Raw genomic sequence first — 16,514 nt, forward strand, 5'->3', positions numbered from 1 at the left:
CGCGCCGGAAGCTGGCGCCTTTGGGGTTGCGCTTGCGCAGTGCGTCGCCGGGAGTCGGACGCGCGTGGCGGACTCCGGGACGCAGGCGCCCGGGTTTCGTGAGGCAGTAGTGGTCCCGCCGGCTCGCTGAGCGCGCCCGACAGGATGCCCGAGATCAGGGTCACGCCCCTGGGTGAGTGCGGCGCGGTGCGGCGCGGCGCGGGAGGAGCGCCCGAAAAGGCCGGTGGGAGGCTCGGAGGGCCGGGGACCCCGGGACGTGTCGTCCTTGCCGCGCGGCCCCCTGCCCGGCACCGGTGCTTAGGGCGCCTTTCTTCTGCTTCTGCATCCTCGCCACTTCCTGCCCTTCCACCTCCTCCATCTGTCTCGCGTCCCGCTTCCCTGCAGCCTCCGTTTACCCGTTTACCCGTCTGCGGTCCACCCCAAGTCAGCCCTTGTTTTACTTGACCGCCGCAGCGTTAAAAAACAAAACAAAACAAAAAACCCCTCAAAACTTTGCTTTTTGCAAAAGATGCAAGTGCACAGTTTAAAGACTCAAGCAGTACAGAACAGTGTGAAGGAGGAAAGATCACTCAGAATCAGAAACAGCTGGGGTCTCCGTGCACACGTGCCAGGGGCTTTTCGGGAACCTGCCCCCTGCCCTGGCCGTGTGTTGGAAGCATCTTCTCCTAGGGATGTCCCCCGCAGCTCCACATCCTTTCTTTTGTGGTGAGCTCTCCTCAAAATAGCCCACCCAGCCCCCAGCGTGGACACTGAGCTGTTGACAGCTGCAGTGAACACTCCTGACCCTGGCCTGCTGGGTCACAGCGCACATCCTACCCCACCAAAGGTGTCGTCACCCCCACGGCCTCTCCTAGTTGTTGGCTCCGGGTCCCCTCTGGCTGCTTCAGCCCCACGCTCTCCCCGCGCCTGGTTCTTCTCCAGGGGGTCTTTGCAGGATCCTTCCAGCCTGACCCTTTCCCAGGTGACCCCTTTCTCACCACTCATTCTTTTTTTTTTTTAAGATTTATTTATTATTTATTTGGCTGCGTTGGGTCTTCATTGATGGGCACGGGTTTTCTCTAGTTGTGGCGAGCAGTGCCTACTCTTGGATTTAGTGTGCGGGCTTCTCATTGTGGTGGCTTCTCTTGTTGCGGAGCATGGGCTCTAGGCATGCGGGCTTCAGTAGTTGTGGCACACGGGCTCAGTAGTTGTGGCTCACGGGCTTAGTTGTTCTGTCACCGCTCATTCTTGAATGATCCTATCTTCTTACTGCTTCTTTTACCCCAAATCTGCACCTGGGTGTGCCCCCAAAGTCACTCAGCCACAGCACCATCAGAGCAGAACTACTTCTGTGTCACCATCTGCCTTTGCCAGTTTCTGCCTCATGACCCCCTTGGTCTCTCCCACCACAGGGCCTTTGCACAGCTGCCCCTCTCATCCCAGCTGTCCCTCTCCACCCTGCTCGGAATTCGTCTTCTCAGGCAGAGCTGGAAGTTTGTGTGCCCTTCCCTGCCTTACTTTTTCCTGAGGTGCTGATCTCCCCGAATGCAAGTTTGTCTAGGTGATTATTGTCCGTGTTCTCGGCCACACACACACACACACACACACACCCCACCTGGAACCTAAACTCCCTGCGGCCACGTGTCTCCTTGTTTTCTTCCCACCCTCCTGTGTGTCCCAGGCTCTGTCCCCACTTCGCCTGCCCAGTTTGGGCCACTGTCTTTGCTTCCTGGGATTGTTGTGGGTGTTCCTGTTGGGAGCAGGCGGCCAGTGCCTCAGAGCTGAGCTCCGGAGTCTGGAAAACTGTCCCTGGTCCCATGCTCAGGAGCCATGTGCCGTGGGCGGATCCCGTGACTTCTGGGACTTCACATCCTCGTCCGTGAAGAGGGGTGGCCCTTCTCCCTCCCACACATGTCTGCAGTGCCTCTGAGCGGGGCATGGCTTGGGGCTGGAGGTGCAATAGGAAGCAGGCTGAGACCCTGCCCTCAGGGAGCTCACATCCTGGTGGGGGGAGCAGGCCTGTGAGAGACTTCGAGGCCACTGTCTGTGGCTGGGCTGCCTGAGGCTCACAGGTGAAGCTCGTGGCTGCTCTCACCTGCCGTTGTCACAGGTGACTGAAGCTTCTTGAGGACCAGCCGCGGCCCACTTTGGGCGGTGGCCTGGTCACCCTGGTGTGTGTGGTGCTAACAGAAGGTTCAGAAGGTTCCTTGCAGAGGGAGGCTTGTAGGATCCAAGATGAAAAATAGGTCATTTGCTGTCATCGGGCCTTGTGAGGCTGTGTCCCTTTCCTTCTGGGTGCCCAGACCCTAGAGGAGGTGACAGATGGCCGTATGAGGTGGCCGGGATATGCCCCGTTGGGCCTGGAGCATCTGGGCAGGGCTTGGAGGGCAGCACTGTGGATGAGATTCGGGTTATGGTCTGGGCTGGGGGTACCTGAGGGGGCCCAGCGGTGGGGCGTCTGTACTGTGGCCACTCTATTTGGTCATTGCTGGACAGCTAGGGCCATGTTTCCCCGTGGCTGGGCTAAAGCCACGCAGTGTCCCTCTGCAGTGGCACCACCAGGAGGTGCCTGGTGGTCACAGCTCAGATGTGGCCCCAGCTAAGGTTTTGGGAGGGGTGGTGAGGCCCCAAGGAGCCCTGGCCTGCCTCTCTTGAGTGCTGGGACCACAGGCCAGCACCCCTTACTCAGCTCCTGGCCTCAAGCCTGTGGGCCACTGCTTTGAGAGGTGAGTGGCAGGGCCCGAGGCTGGAGGCATCATGGGGAAGGGTCCAAGGTGGCCTTGGTGCTTTGTCCCCTCCCTGTGCGTTTCCCTTGCCCATGTGCAGAGGTGGCAATGCTTCTCACCTCACACCTTGTCCACACAGCAGCCACAGAGGGTTCTGCAGGGCCAGGGGCCCAGAGGGTCCTTTAGGGGTCTGGAGCAGGCGGCTGGGCCTTGGCCTTGGGGCTGGGGCCATCCCTGCAGGGGCAGTTTCGGGGAGAGGAGCGTGGTAGCACCTCTCACCCGTCCACCCGTGCAGGGGCTGGCCAGGACGTGGGCCGAAGCTGCATCCTGGTCTCCATTGCGGGCAAGAACGTCATGCTGGACTGCGGGATGCACATGGGCTTCAGCGACGACGTGAGTCCCTTGGGTGGGCGGCCGCCACCCAGCCTGCTCTTTGGCATCACCAACCGTGGGCCCGGGCCTCGGCGTCTCAGGCTCTGACCCACAGAGGGGGCAAGGTGGGGCACTTGCGCGGGGCCGGTCTGTACCAGATCGGGGCTCCCGGCTCAGGTACCAGCTGGGCAGCTGACCCGCTTCCTGGATGCTCCGAGGCTCTGAGCAGTTGGCGGTCTCGGTGGGCCTGCGGGGTGGGGATGTGGGGGTCAGGCTCAGCTGCACCCTAAGCCCCGGGGGCCGTGCCTGCAGCCCCAGCTGCCCCACTGGCTCCTGAGCCCCGGTGGCATCCTGACCCTTCCCCTACCCCACAGAGGCGCTTCCCCGACTTTTCTTACATCACCCGCAGCGGCCGGCTGACTGACTTCCTGGACTGCGTGATCATCAGGTGGGCGCCTTCCCCAGGACCCGCCCACCCACGCAAGTGGCGACTCTTGATACGCGTCCCCCTGAGCCCCTCCTTGTTCCTTCCTGGAGCATTGGGCTGACCCCAGAGCGACTGCGTGCTGGTGGCGCCGCTAGACGCTGGGGTGCTGAGCCCCAGGGCGACTGCGCTCCGGCCCCTTCGCTCCCTCTTGCTTTGCGGCTCTCAGGGCGGGGTGTCTGAGGCGTGCACGGCAGGCCCTCAGCGAGCGAGGGAGGGGGGACGGTAGCTCCCGTGGGGAGGTACGGAGGGCCCTCCAGGCTGACCCGTGTTGCTTCCCCAGCCACTTCCACCTGGACCACTGCGGGGCGCTCCCCTACTTCAGCGAGATGGTGGGCTACGACGGGCCCATCTACATGACCCAGCCCACCCAGGCGATCTGCCCCATCCTGCTGGAGGACTACCGCAAGATTGCCGTGGACAAGAAGGGTGAGGCCAACTTCTTCACGTCCCAGATGATCAAGGACTGTATGAAGAAGGTGGTGGCCGTCCACCTCCACCAGACGGTGCAGGTCAGGCCCCCCACCCCCACCCCGCTGTGTTGCCGGCGGGGAGCTGCCTGGAGGCGGATGCAGCACTTGGCAGGGCCTCTGCTGCTCCCCGGCGCTGTCTGAGCGCACTGAAGAGGCGGGAGAGGGCACCTGTGCCACCTGAGCACGCCGGGGCTGAGGCGAGGGGGCAGGCTGGGCGGGACGCCGACCGGAGTGTGGGCTGTGGCTCAGTGGCAGTTGTCCGCGGGCCAGCGAGGAGGCAGGAAAGTGATATCAGATGTGGAGAAATTTATCCCGCGGCTCGCGGAGTGGTCTGCTTTTCCTCAGAGTCTGGGTTTTGCTTGTTACCACGTGTCTAGCATTTGGGGTCGTCTTATCCTGGTTGAACCTTTTGTCAAGATGAAGTAGTGCATTTCTCCTCAAGAACGCTCTTACCTTTGAGTCCACCTTTCTGGTGAACGGGTCACCGTTCCCCCTCCCCCACCTTTAGTTAGCGTTTGCACGGGGCATCCTTTCCCATCTTTGTACTTTCTTTCTGCATCATGTTTTAAGTAGTTTGGGTTTAATCCAGCCTGATAGCCGGTCCTGTAGGTGGAGGGTTTGGACTGTACGGGTAATAGTTTGGGATTTAGCTGTATCCTCCTACCATTTGCTTCTTATTTGTGCTGCCTGTTCTATGCTTTATTTCCTTTATTGCCTTTTTCTGGATTGACTTTTAAAAACTCTATTTCTCCTCTTATTTGGTAAGTAATTAAATATTGTTTTATAATTTTTGTAGTGGTAGAGATTACAAAACACATCCATGACAACAGAGCTCTAAGGTACGTGGAACTTTTGCCTCTTTCCGGGACGGTGCAAGAGCCTCAGAGCACCTCAAATGCATTTACTCCTCCCTTGACTCACTGGCTCTTGTCTCCATGTATTTTAATTCCCTCAGCGTGCGAGACCCCTGGGACCTCACCGCTGATGCTGGTAAAGTCAGATTTGCCGGGCGCCGTCTCTGTTTGCCTTTCCCACTGTTCCCCTCTACTGCCTGTGTTCTTCACTTTGTATTTGGGGTGAAGAACACCATTGTGGGTCTGCTGGTGATGAATGCTCTCAAATTTTATTTGTCTGCAAATGTGGAAGACTTTTCCCCTTAGGTTTGGAATTCTGGGGCAGCATTTACTATCAGTATTTTGAATGTGTCTTCCCATCTGCTGTTTGGAAGAGAATCTTTTCTTTGGCTGCTTGTGGGATTATGTCCTTTCCTGTGGACTTTGGAGGGATGCTATGCTGGCCCCACCTGTTCTCGTCCTGTTGCGCCTGCTCAGGTTTGAGGCCTCCGGGTCTGCCCATTGCTCTCTCCAGGCTGAATGTAGGTCTTGCTTCTCCAGAGCCTTCATCGTCCTTTTATTTTTCTGTGCTTCATGCTGGATAGTCTCTACTAGATATTTTAGTTCATTAAGTCTCTTTTTGGTTATATGTAAGTGGTTGTTGCATTTGTTGAAATTTTTTAATTGATATATAATTGATTTACAATATTATATGTTATAGGTGGACAACATAGTGATTCACAGGTTTCAAAGGTTATGCTCCATTTATAGTAACTATAAAATATTGGCTATATTCCCTGTAGTTCAGTATATCCTCGTAGCTTATTTTGTGTGTAATAGCTTGTGTCTCTTAATCCCCCGCCTCTGTCTTGCCTCTCCTCTCTTCCTTCTCACCACTTGTAGTTTGTTCTCTACGTCTGCGATTCTGTTCCCTTTTTGTTACATTCACTAGTTTGTTGCATTTTTTAGATTTCACGAATAAGTGACATCACACAGTGTTTGTCTTTCTGTCTGACTTATTTCACTTAGCATAATACCCTCCAAGTCCATCCATGTTGCTGTAAATGGCAAGATTTCATTTTTTTTAATGGCTGAGTAGTATTCCATTGTATATGTGTACCACAGCTTCTTTTTTATTTTTTAAGATTTTTTTTTGACATGGACCATTTTTAAAGTCTTTATTGAATTTGTTACAATATTGCTTCTGTTTTTCACGGTTTTTGGTTCTTTAGCCACGAGGCATGTGGGATCTTAGCTCCCCGACCAGGGATCAAACCTGCACCCCCTGCACTGGAAGGTGAAGTCTTAACCACTGGACCTCCAGGGAAGTCCCTTTTTCTCCCTCCCCCGCCCCAGCTGTGCTGGGTCTTTGTTGCTCCATGCGGGTTTTCCCCAGTTGTGGCGAGTTGGGCTACTCTTCAGTGCGGTGCGTGGGCTTCTCATTGCAGGGGCTTCTCTTGTTACGGAGCACAGGCTCTAGGCACGTGGGCTCAGTAGCTGTGGCTCGCAGGCTCAGTAGTTGTGGCGCATGGGCTTAAGTTGCTCTGCGGCATGTGGGATCTTCCTGGACCAGGGATCGAACCCATGTCCCCTGCATTGGCAGGTGGATCCTTAACCACTGGACCACCAGGGAAGTCCTTGTACCACATCTTGTTTATCCATTCATTTGTTGATGGGCATTTAGGTTGCTTCCATATCTTGGCTATCGTAAATAGCACTGCAGTGAACGTTGGGGTCTATTTATCTTTTCGAATAATGGTTTTCTCCGGATATATGCCCAGGAGTAGGGTTGCGGGATTATATGGCAACTCTATTTTTAGTTTTTTGAGGAATCTCCATGTTGTTCTCCGAAGTGGCTGCACCATTTTACATTCCCACCAACAGTGTAGGACGGTTCCCTTTTCTCCACATCCTCTCCAGCGTTTATTATTTGTAGATGACCATTTTGACCAGTGTGAGGTGGTACCTCATTGTTTTTATTTTTAATTTTTTTAAACTTATTTATTTATTTTATTTTTGGCTGCTTTGGGTTTTCATTGCTGCGCACGGGTTTTCTCTAGTTGCGGCGAGTGGGGGCTACTTTTCGTTGAGGTGCGCAGGCCTTTCATTACCATGGCTTCTCGTTGTGGAGCACGGGCTCTAGGCACATGGGTTTCAGTAGTTGTGGCACGTGGGCTCAGTAGTTGTGGCTCACGGGCTCTAGAGCGCAGGCTCAGTAGTTGTGGCGCATGGGCTTAGTTGCCCCACGGCATGTGGGATCTTCCCGGACCAGGGCTCGAACCCGTGTCCCCTGCATTGGCAGGCGGATTCTTAACCACTGAGCCACCAGAGAAGCCCCCCTCATTATAGTATTGATTTGCAGTTCTCTGTTTTTAAAAAAGTATATTTTATTTATTTATTTATTTATTTGGTTGTACCTGGTCTTAGTCGTGGCCAGTGGGCTCCTTAGATGTGGCTCGCCTGCTCCTTAGTTGCAGCACATGTGCTCCTTAGTTGTGGCCTGTGGGCTCCTTAGTTGTGGCATGCAAACTGTTAGTTGCAGCATGCATGTGGGGTCTAGTTCCCTGATCAGGGATCGAACCCAGGCCCCCTGCATTGGGAGCTCGGATTCTTAACCACTGTGCCATCAGAGAAGTCCCTGCATTTCCGTATTAATTAGTGGTGTTGAGCGTCTTTTCATGTGCCTCTTGGCCATCTGTATGTCTGTTTAGATCTTCCTTCCGTTTTTTGACTGGGTTGTTTGTTTTTTTTTGATATTGTGCTGCATGAGCTGTTTGTATATTTTGGAGATTAATATCCTTTTGGTTGTATCATATGCGGATGTTTTCTCCTATTCTGTAGGCTGTCTTTTTGTTTTGTTTATGGTTTCCTTTGCTGTGTAAAAGTTTGTTTTGTTTTGTTTTTTAATAACAGAGATTCCTTTTTCTTTAAATTAATTAACTAACTTATTTACTTGGTTGTGCCGGGTCTTAGTTGTGGCAGGCGGGCTCCTTAGTTGCAGCTCACCAGCTCCTTAGTTGTGGCGTGTGAACTCTTAGTTGTGGCATGTGTGGGGGATCTAGTTCCCTGACCAGGGATCGAAGCCGGTTCCCCTGCGTTGGGAGCACGGAGTCTTAACCACTGTGCCACCAGGGAAGTCCCTGTGCAAAAGCTTTTAATTTAATTAGGTTCTATTTTTTTGTTTTTATTTCCATTACTGTAGGAGGCGGATCCAAAAAAAATACCGTTGCTATTTATGTCAGAGTGTTCTGCCTATGTTTTCTTCTAGGAATTTTATAGTATTTGGTCTTACATTTAGGTCTTTAATCCATTTTGAGTTTATTTTCGTGTATGGTGTTAGAGAATGTTCTAATTTCATTCTTTTATATGTAGCTGTCCAGTTTTCCCAGCACTATTTATTGAAGAGACTGTCTTTTCTCCATTGTATATTCTTGCCTCTTTTGTCATAGATTAATTGACCGTAGATGCATGGATTTATTCCTGGGCTTTCTGTCCTGTTCCATTGATCTATATTTCTGTTTTTGTGCCAGTACCATTTTTGATTCCTGGAGCTTTGTAGTATACTCTGAAGTTAGGGAGCCTGATTGCTCCAGCTCCGATTTTCTTTACCATGCAGTTTTGATGACTGCAGCTTTGTAGTATAAAATCAGGGAGTGTGATTCTTTCAGCTCTGTTCTTTGTTAGGATTCTTGTGGCTATTTGGCGTCTTTTGTGTTTCCACACAAATTTTAAAATTATTTGTTTCAGTTTTGTGAAAAATGCCACTGGTGTTTTGATAAGGATTACATTGAATATGTAGATTACCTGGGATAGTATGGCTCTTTTGAATCCTTACCTTGGGTTATTATAGTTCCTGGTTTTACAATTTCCACTGTTTTTAATAGTTTCTAGTTTTTTGCCAACATTCTTAATTCTTTCTCTCTCTGAATATTTTAATCACAATCCTTTTAAAGCCTGTGTCTGAAAACTCTAGGAGCCCTGAATCTGTTTCTCTGGACTGTTGTTCCTCTTCTTTCTGGCCCTATTGTCTCATCTCTTGTGTCTGCTTTTTTTTTTTTTTTTTTTTGCGGTACGCGGGCCTCTCACTGTTGTGGCTTCTCCCGTTGCGGAGCACAGGCTCCGGACGTGCAGGCTCAGTGGCCATGGCTCACGGGCCCAGCTGCTCCACGGCACGTGGTATCCTCCCGGACCGGGGCACGAACCAGTGTCCCCTGCGTTGGCAGGCGGACTCTCAACCACTGCGCCACCAGGGAAGCCCTTGTGTCTGCTTTTGATTGAGAACTGGATGTCGTGTATGAAAAAACAGGGATGATGAAAGGCTAGAATGATGTCATCAACTTGCGCCCACTACTGCCCCAGGCTCCACCTCCCTGCCCCTCTGCCCTCTGCCCGGCACAGCCAGCAGACCTGAGGTCAGCCCTCTTCTCTGTAGGTGGACGATGAGCTGGAAATCAAGGCTTACTATGCGGGCCACGTGCTGGGGGCGGCCATGTTCCAGATTAAAGTGGGCTCAGAGTCTGTGGTCTACACGGTCAGTGGAAGCACTTGGGGCACAGGAAGGGCTGGCTGGCCGGGCAGAGGAAGGAGGCACCCTCCTCATTGCCACATTCTTTGCTAGGGGGATTATAACATGACCCCAGACCGGCATTTGGGGTAAGTAGGCCAGTACGTTCGTTTCATCCTGTTGGGCGGGTCCCCCTGGGGGACAGGGTCCCTGAGGGGTGTGCTGCGTTCCCGAGCAGTCTGCATGTCATTGTCCCTGGATGTTCTGTCCCCTCAAGTGCTGCCTGTGCAGAGGAGGCAGGCTGCCTGCTAGAGGGTCCAGGAGGGCCATGGCTGTGTACAGCCTTGCCACTGTGTGGCCTGTCCACCTCTGGCCACACCCACCTGTGTTCTAGAGCTGCTTGGATTGACAAATGCCGGCCCAACCTCCTGATCACAGAATCCACGTACGCCACCACCATCCGAGACTCGAAGCGCTGCCGGGAGCGAGACTTCCTAAAGAAGGTCCATGAGACCGTGGAGCGCGGCGGGAAGGTAGCTGGTGGGCAGCGGGTGCCCCAGGTGGGGCTGGCTGTGTACACGGGTCTTTCGGCTGACCTGGCATGCGGTCAGGGACAGGGGTGCTGTGTTCTGGGCACAGAGAGAGGAAGGTTTGCTCAGCACTGGGAAGACAGATTCCCCCGAAGACCCTTTAGTGGGGCTCACCTACTCCTCGTGACTCAGATCCCAATGCAGGGCTGGCCGGAGTGTCCACCATGGTCACTTTGGGACAGGCTGTGCTGGGACAGAATGGGGGGGGGCTGCCGGCAGTCTGCATGGGGCCTCCGGCCATCAGAGCTGCTGGCAGGGCTGGTCTCCTGAGAAGGTGGCCACAGGAGCAACTGTTGGCCTCTGCACAGCTGTGGGCTCGGTGGCCAGGCGGCGCGGCCAGGGGTTCCTCCCGAGCTGGCCTCCCACCCCCACCCCCACCCCACCTGCAGGTGCTGATCCCCGTGTTTGCGCTGGGCCGTGCTCAGGAGCTCTGCATCCTGCTCGAGACCTTCTGGTAGGTGTGGCCACGACGGTTTCTGGAGGCCCGGCCCTGCTGGCCGTGGGGTGAGAGAGGGCGGGGAGCGCCCTTCCTGGCACTGGACCCAACCCAGGCTGAGGGCACATGGGGGCTGCAGGCCAGCCCTGCCCCTGCAGCCTCCCCACCAGCCCCGTCCTCCACAGGGAGCGCATGGACCTGAAGGCCCCCATCTACTTCTCCACGGGCCTGACGGAGAAAGCCAACCACTACTACAAGCTCTTCATCCCCTGGACCAACCAGAAGATCCGGAAGACCTTTGTGCAGAGGAACATGTTTGAGTTCAAGCACGTCAAGGCCTTCGATCGGGCGTTTGCCGACAGCCCGGGTCCCATGGTGCGGCCCATTGCCGGCTGGGGTGGGGTTCTGCCGGGCCGGGGCCCTGCCGGCAAGTCGCGCAGGCGAGCGGGGCGCCTCTGTGCCGGAAGACCAGCGGTCAGAAGGCTGAGGGCAGGGGGGCATCTGATGCCCTGACTGTCCCACACCTGCCCCGAAGGTCGTGTTTGCCACACCAGGGATGCTGCATGCCGGCCAGTCCCTACAGATCTTCAGGAAGTGGGCAGGGAACGAGAAGAACATGGTGAGGGGTCTGGGCCCCAGGGCCGGTTCCCTGGAGGGCTGGCGAGGTTGAGGGGCAGGGGCTCCCCCTGGCTGGGGGGACACTGTTGCTGTCAGGAGGAGGCGGCAGCTTGGTACCCTGGGCATCGGTGTCTGACCCAGGCTCAGACTCTTGCTGTGTCTTGGCCTGTCTGCACCAGGCAAGAAAGCCCCCGGCTTCCCAAGTAGCCATCATGGGGGTCAGGCCTGGGCGGGCTTGTGCTGAGACCCCTGAGCCCGCCTGGGTCTGCAGTGGGCCCTGGAAGGGGGAGGGGCCTCCACCAAGGGTTTGGGTTCAGGTGGGCAGAGGGGCGGGTGGGAGAACATCCCGGGAGGAAGCCCTGAGGTAGGAGGCAGGAGGTGCAGGGGAGCTGCTCGTCCATCCCTCCCTCCTGCAGGTCATCATGCCCGGCTACTGCGTGCAGGGCACCGTGGGCCACAAGATCCTCAGCGGGCAGCGCAAGCTGGAGATGGAGGGGCGGCAGGTGGTGAGTCCTCACCCTCTCTCACCAGCTCTGTGGACCCTCTTGTGGCGGTGGGGGGGGGGGCGGCCCTGGGAGCCACCACCTGTGCTGATGGCTTGCCTGCCGTGATGCCGCAGCTGGAGGTCAAGATGCAGGTGGAGTACATGTCCTTCAGCGCCCACGCGGATGCCAAGGGCATCATGCAGCTGGTGGGTCAGGCGGAGCCGGAGAACGTGCTCTTGGTGCATGGCGAGGCCAAGAAGATGGAGTTTCTGAAGCAGAAGATCGAGCAGGAATTCCGTAGGCAGCCCAGGCCAGGGCGGGCTGGGTGACACGGAGGGTATGCGGGCTGGGTCGGTGCAGGCAGGGCCCGCCAGTCTGGACTAAGGTTCTCCCCACACCCCGGCCCAGGGGTCAGCTGCTACATGCCGGCCAACGGCGAGACGGTGACGCTGCCCACGAGCCCCAGCATCCCCGTGGGCATCTCACTGGGGCTGCTGAAGCGGGAGCTGGCACAGGGTGAGCGGCAGGGCCCATTGAGTGGGGGCGGGGCAGCTGCTGGGCAGGTGGCCCCACTGACAGCTCTGACCGCTGCCCCTGCCCCACAGGGCTGCTCCCTGACTCCAAGAAGCCCCGGCTCTTGCATGGCACCCTGATCATGAAGGACAGTGTGAGTGCCAGCCGTCACTGGGGGCGGTGGGGTCCGCCCTCGCCGTCCCTGACCTGCCCTTGCCCCACAGAACTTCCGGCTCGTGTCCTCAGAGCAGGCCCTCAAGGAGCTGGGCCTGGCCGAGCACCAGCTGCGCTTTACCTGCCGTGTGCACCTGCACGACACGCGCAAAGAGCAGGAGACAGCCGTGCGCGTGTACAGCCACCTGAAGAGGTAGACGCTGCGGCCGCGCCTTCTGGACCTGGGGGGCGGGGCGCCAGCGGGGGCGCCAGGCAGGGGCTCACTGTGCCTCCCCGCAGCGTCCTCAAGGACCACTGCGTGCAACACCTTCCTGACGGCTCCGTGACCGTGGAGTCCATCCTCATTCAGGCCGCTGCCCACTCAGAGGACCCAGGCACCAAGGTGCTGCTGGTCTCCTGGACCTACCAGGTAAGGTGCGGGACTGGTGGGGTCACCCAGTCGCCCTGGGCTGCCTCACCGGGACCAATGGCCCCTCTTGCCTGTGGCTGCAGGACGAGGAGCTGGGAAGCTACCTCACGTCTCTGCTCAAGAAGGGCCTGCCCCAGGCCAGCTGAGGCCCCGCCGCCAGGACTGTGTGCACCCTGGGTCTTCCCTGTGTCCTCGGATGTGGAGCCCACAGCTGGCTACGACCCTCATCTGTGCAGAGACCACAGTGCCACCACGCCCCTGCCCGAGTGGCTGCTTTTGGCCGAAGAAAGAAACGGACCTGGGGGGCTTTTCACCTTTTATTTCTGCTCCTGGGCTCCCAGGAGATGGGCGGGGGGCTCCCGGGGTGTTGATTTCCAGTAAAAACAACCACAGGCTGTTTGGGTGTCTCGTTTTCCGGTGCTTGCGCCTGTCTGCTACACCCCACTTCCGGCAGCCCACCCGGGGCAGGCGGGGACTTGTGGCAGGTCCAGGCTGACAGGCGTGGGGCCTGCCGTGGTCCCTGTGTGATGCACCGTGGTGTACAGAGCTGGGCAGCGTCCAGCAGCTGGGCCTAGTGTGCTACGGCTGCCCTGACCTTGCTGCGTGTCGGGTCACGTGTGACCTCTGTGCTGTGGACTCTGAGGGCACATAGAGGCAGGACCTGTGAACAGACCCCAGGTCATCCTGGGGGCGTGACAGTCTCTGTAGGGGCCAGGCCAGAGCCTTCAGCAGGACTGCAGAGCCCCCTGCCTTCGCCCCAGAGTTCAAGCTCCTCTCTACCCTCTGCTGCCTTCTAGAATGCTCTCTCAGTCTCCCTCCCCACAGGGCCAGGCTGGGGCTTGGGCTGCTGGGCTCTGGCTTTCCTCTTGGCCACAGGCTGGAGTCCCAGCTGCTGGGACAGCATTGCCACTGAGAGCCCCTCCCACGGCAAGGACTCAGCCTTGGGAGGGGTCCGTCAGTCAACGGGGTACAAGCAGGGACCGCTCCATGCCGCTTCTTACCGAAGCCCTCGTAGAGCACCGCCTTCAGGAACAAGCCGTGGGCGGGAGCCACACGGCTCTGGTGCCTGCCCAGGGGGTCCTGGCTCTCCAGAATCATCTTCACCTGAGCAGGCATCAAAGCCCCCAGCCCCACGGCCACCAGCACAGATGTCATTCTCCGCACCTGTGACCCAAGGTGAAGAGTGCTGCAGCCGCCCGAGCCCCAGGCTCCACCCCCGGCAGGGCCCCAGGACACAGCCCACCTGTCTGTATAGGAAGGACTGGCTCTCAAACTCCAGGCTCCAGAACCGCAACCGTCTGGGGACACAGGTGCCCATGAGGTCTGGGCCTCAGGGCAGCCTCGACCCTCCAGTGTGGCCTCCCCGCGTCCCACCCCAGGGGCCCCCACCTACTCCCCCCCAACCCCTTGTAAATGAAACTGGCGGAAGGGAGACTAAAGCCAGAGGACTGCTGCTTGTGAGCGGGGACAGCAGCGCCTCCGGGGTCTTGGCTGCAGGAGGAGGCCTTGGGCTTGGGGGCTGCGAAGGAGGTGGAGCGGCCAGCTTCTCTCCCAGGGACTCAAGCCCTGGGGCTTGGGCTCTCCAGCAGGAGTTGGAGGCTTGGAAGCTGGCTGTGCAAAGTCCCTCCTCCCTTCAGTGCTGGGCCCAAGTGGGAAGGCTCTGGAAGTCAGTAGCTGCGGTCTGGCCAGAGGCCCCTGGGCCAGTGCTGGGGGCAGTGGAACCAACCCCCTGCCAGCCTGGGCCCGAACGAACCACTGGCTTGGTGCTTCTCCCCCAGTGGAGTCTTTTCACCGACCGCCGGGATCCATCCACGAGGCAGTGAGCTCTGGCAGGTTAGGCAGCCTTCTCTGCCCTCTGCCCCCCAGCCTGGCAGGACCCTAGCCCAGGGGAGGGCACAGCTGCAGGCTCACGGGTGTTGGGGCCACACCACTTGGCTGACTGGCACCTCCTCCCCCAAGGCTGGACGGGTGCCCAGGGAGCCCCCAGTGCAGCACCAGGGAAGGTGCTGGAGCTAAATCCAGCCTTTGCAGCCTCCAGACCAGAGTGTAGGCTGCCCTTCTCACCTGCTCTCCTCGGGGAGGACAAAGGGGCTGCTGGCAGGGTCGGGGGACACGGAGGCTCGGCGCAGGGTGCGCACCGGGCTGGTGGCCGGGCTGCCAGCCGACTGGAAGGCCCTGAAATCATGTGTCCCCAGGAGGTGCTGGGCGGCCTCCCGCATGGCAGCGACGTCCAAGCAGCTGCAGGGAGCCAGGTGAGTGGTCAGGAGCGAATGGCCGGCCAGGCGAGCCTGGCAAACCCCTCAGGGTCACTTTCACACCCACTCACTCAGCCCGAAGCGCCCAGCACCGGTTTCGTTCAAACACGGGCAGCTGGTCAGGCCTGTGGCAGCCAGTAGCCAGACGGTACAGGTAGGTCCTGGACGTGGCTGCGTGGCGGGCATGGAAGTGGCTGGGCACACGGAAGGCCTGCAGTACCCTGTGGGAACGAGGCCAGGAATGACCCCCTGCCCTGTCCATGTGACACCCTGGCATCTCTGCCATCACCCCCAAGGAGTCCTGTCCAGATACAGAGTCCTTCTTCACCTCCCGCCTCCACCATAATGGACGAGTTCCGGGAGAGCAGAGAGGTGCTCACCGGATGGCCGGGTGCCTCAGGTGGGTGTTGAGGGCTTGCGTCAGGACTTCAGGGGAGAAGGGGGGCCGGCCTGAGCGGCGCTGGACGTCCAGGTGCGCCGCGTTGCTCAGGGCATGGACCCCAGCATCCGTGCGGCTGGAGATAGTGAACTTCACCGGCACCACCGAGTTCAGCCGCTCTGCGGCCTCCTGAGGGGGGCGGGGAGCGCACAGCGGCCGCGGGCGGGGCTCCCATCTGCCCCACCCCCGGGTCGCCCTCCTCCCTCACCCCTCCCTGGCGCGGGCCGGCGGAGCTCACCTCCAGGTAGTTCTGGACTCCGATGGCGTGCTGGGCGCCCCTGACTGCCGCGACCCCGCTGTGGGCAGGGCGGGCGGAGGTTAGCGCGCGAGGCCGCCCCGCCCCGGACCCCGCCCGTCCCATCTTATGCGGCCAAAGGCGGCCGTTCCATGCCCGGGAGGCCGGGGCCCGAGGCCGGAGGTGTGGGCCCTAAACTTAGCTCCCTCCAACCCCTCGGGCGCCGGCCGTCGGCTGCTCTCCGGCTCGAGCTCGGGTGCTTCCCGCGGGGCCGAGCTACATGAGGGGGTTGCGGGCACGGGTGGGAGGCCTAGATGACGTACTTAAAGTCCGTGCCCAAGTACTGGAAGTACACGAGGTAGCGCGCCCGCACTGAGCCCGCGCCCATGGCCAGGCCGGACCCGGCATTGGGGCAGGCGGAGGGCCAGGCGGAACCGGACCCCGCGGAGCGGCAGGCGGACTGGGACGGCACGTGGGGCTGCGCCCGCCCGCGCCCGCGAACCCAGCCTGGTCACGCCCCCGGGCCAATCCCGCGCCTGCGCCTGGGCTTTCGCCCCGCCCAGGCAGCCTCGGTTGGCCGCCCAGGGCGGGGGCGGAGGCGGGGCAGACTTAGGGAGCGGGTGCAAAGTGCCGACCCAGGCGAGACAGCCCCACGCAGACTCTCACGTTCCGCCGGCCACACACTGGCCCGCAACCCCATCCTCCCGCCGCAGTCCGGCCGAGCGCTTGTTGCCAATTCCCCGGGTTGCCTAACGGCCGGATCGCTGGAACGCGCGGGGCCTGACGGCTCCCGCGGCTGTTTCTGGGCCCACCCACACTTCCGACCGCCTGCCCGGACGAAGGGGGCGGGACGTCGGGGCGTTTGGCGACGCTCCCCGGCGGTGACAGCGGGCGGCGAGCGCGGGCGGCGCACTTTGGCGACGCTCCCCGGCGGTGACAGCGGGCGGCGCGCGCGGGCGGCGGACTTTGGCGACGCTCCCCAGCGGTGA

At 58.9% G+C, this 16,514-nt stretch overlaps 2 protein-coding genes across 17 annotated transcripts; one reads left to right on the plus strand and one right to left on the minus strand.

Annotated features, from left to right (window-relative positions):
* The first annotated feature begins 16 nt into the window (after positions 1 to 16).
* Positions 17 to 12,995, plus strand: INTS11 (integrator complex subunit 11). 4 transcript variants are annotated; one of them, XM_033845556.2, is made up of 19 exons: positions 31 to 172; positions 1,392 to 1,540; positions 3,001 to 3,098; positions 3,452 to 3,525; positions 3,845 to 3,990; positions 4,831 to 5,024; positions 9,300 to 9,398; positions 9,486 to 9,520; positions 9,766 to 9,904; positions 10,351 to 10,415; positions 10,583 to 10,772; positions 10,933 to 11,016; positions 11,432 to 11,521; positions 11,635 to 11,797; positions 11,909 to 12,016; positions 12,106 to 12,167; positions 12,238 to 12,380; positions 12,467 to 12,596; positions 12,680 to 12,995. In XM_033845556.2, the coding sequence occupies exons 2-19, from the start codon at positions 1,525 to 1,527 to the stop codon at positions 12,740 to 12,742; spliced, it is 1,899 nt and encodes a 632-aa protein (XP_033701447.1). In that variant the 5' UTR covers positions 31 to 172; positions 1,392 to 1,524; the 3' UTR covers positions 12,743 to 12,995. The 4 variants fall into 4 exon arrangements, with proteins under 4 accessions (XP_033701441.1, XP_033701452.1, XP_033701447.1 ...); XM_033845550.2 differs by lacking the exon at positions 1,392 to 1,540 and having other exon boundaries at positions 17 to 172; XM_033845561.2 differs by lacking the exons at positions 1,392 to 1,540; positions 4,831 to 5,024 and having other exon boundaries at positions 17 to 172; positions 3,845 to 4,073.
* On the minus strand, positions 5,994 to 16,459 carry PUSL1 (pseudouridine synthase like 1). 13 transcript variants are annotated; one of them, XM_033845609.2, is made up of 8 exons: positions 15,849 to 16,459; positions 15,529 to 15,586; positions 15,232 to 15,419; positions 14,923 to 15,072; positions 14,661 to 14,834; positions 14,350 to 14,474; positions 13,598 to 13,760; positions 5,994 to 13,116 (listed from the first exon to the last, which is right to left on the minus strand). In XM_033845609.2, the coding sequence occupies exons 1-8, from the start codon at positions 15,911 to 15,913 to the stop codon at positions 12,714 to 12,716; spliced, it is 1,326 nt and encodes a 441-aa protein (XP_033701500.1). In that variant the 5' UTR covers positions 15,914 to 16,459; the 3' UTR covers positions 5,994 to 12,713. The 13 variants fall into 13 exon arrangements, with proteins under 13 accessions (XP_033701500.1, XP_033701509.1, XP_019797854.1 ...); XM_019942295.3 differs by lacking the exon at positions 14,350 to 14,474 and adding an exon at positions 13,840 to 13,894 and having other exon boundaries at positions 12,901 to 13,116; XM_033845640.2 differs by having other exon boundaries at positions 12,901 to 13,234.
* Between the last annotated feature and the right edge of the window lie 55 nt (positions 16,460 to 16,514).

Source organism: Tursiops truncatus, chromosome 1, assembly GCF_011762595.2.
Source record: "Tursiops truncatus isolate mTurTru1 chromosome 1, mTurTru1.mat.Y, whole genome shotgun sequence".
Taxonomy (NCBI): Eukaryota; Metazoa; Chordata; class Mammalia; order Artiodactyla; family Delphinidae; genus Tursiops; species Tursiops truncatus.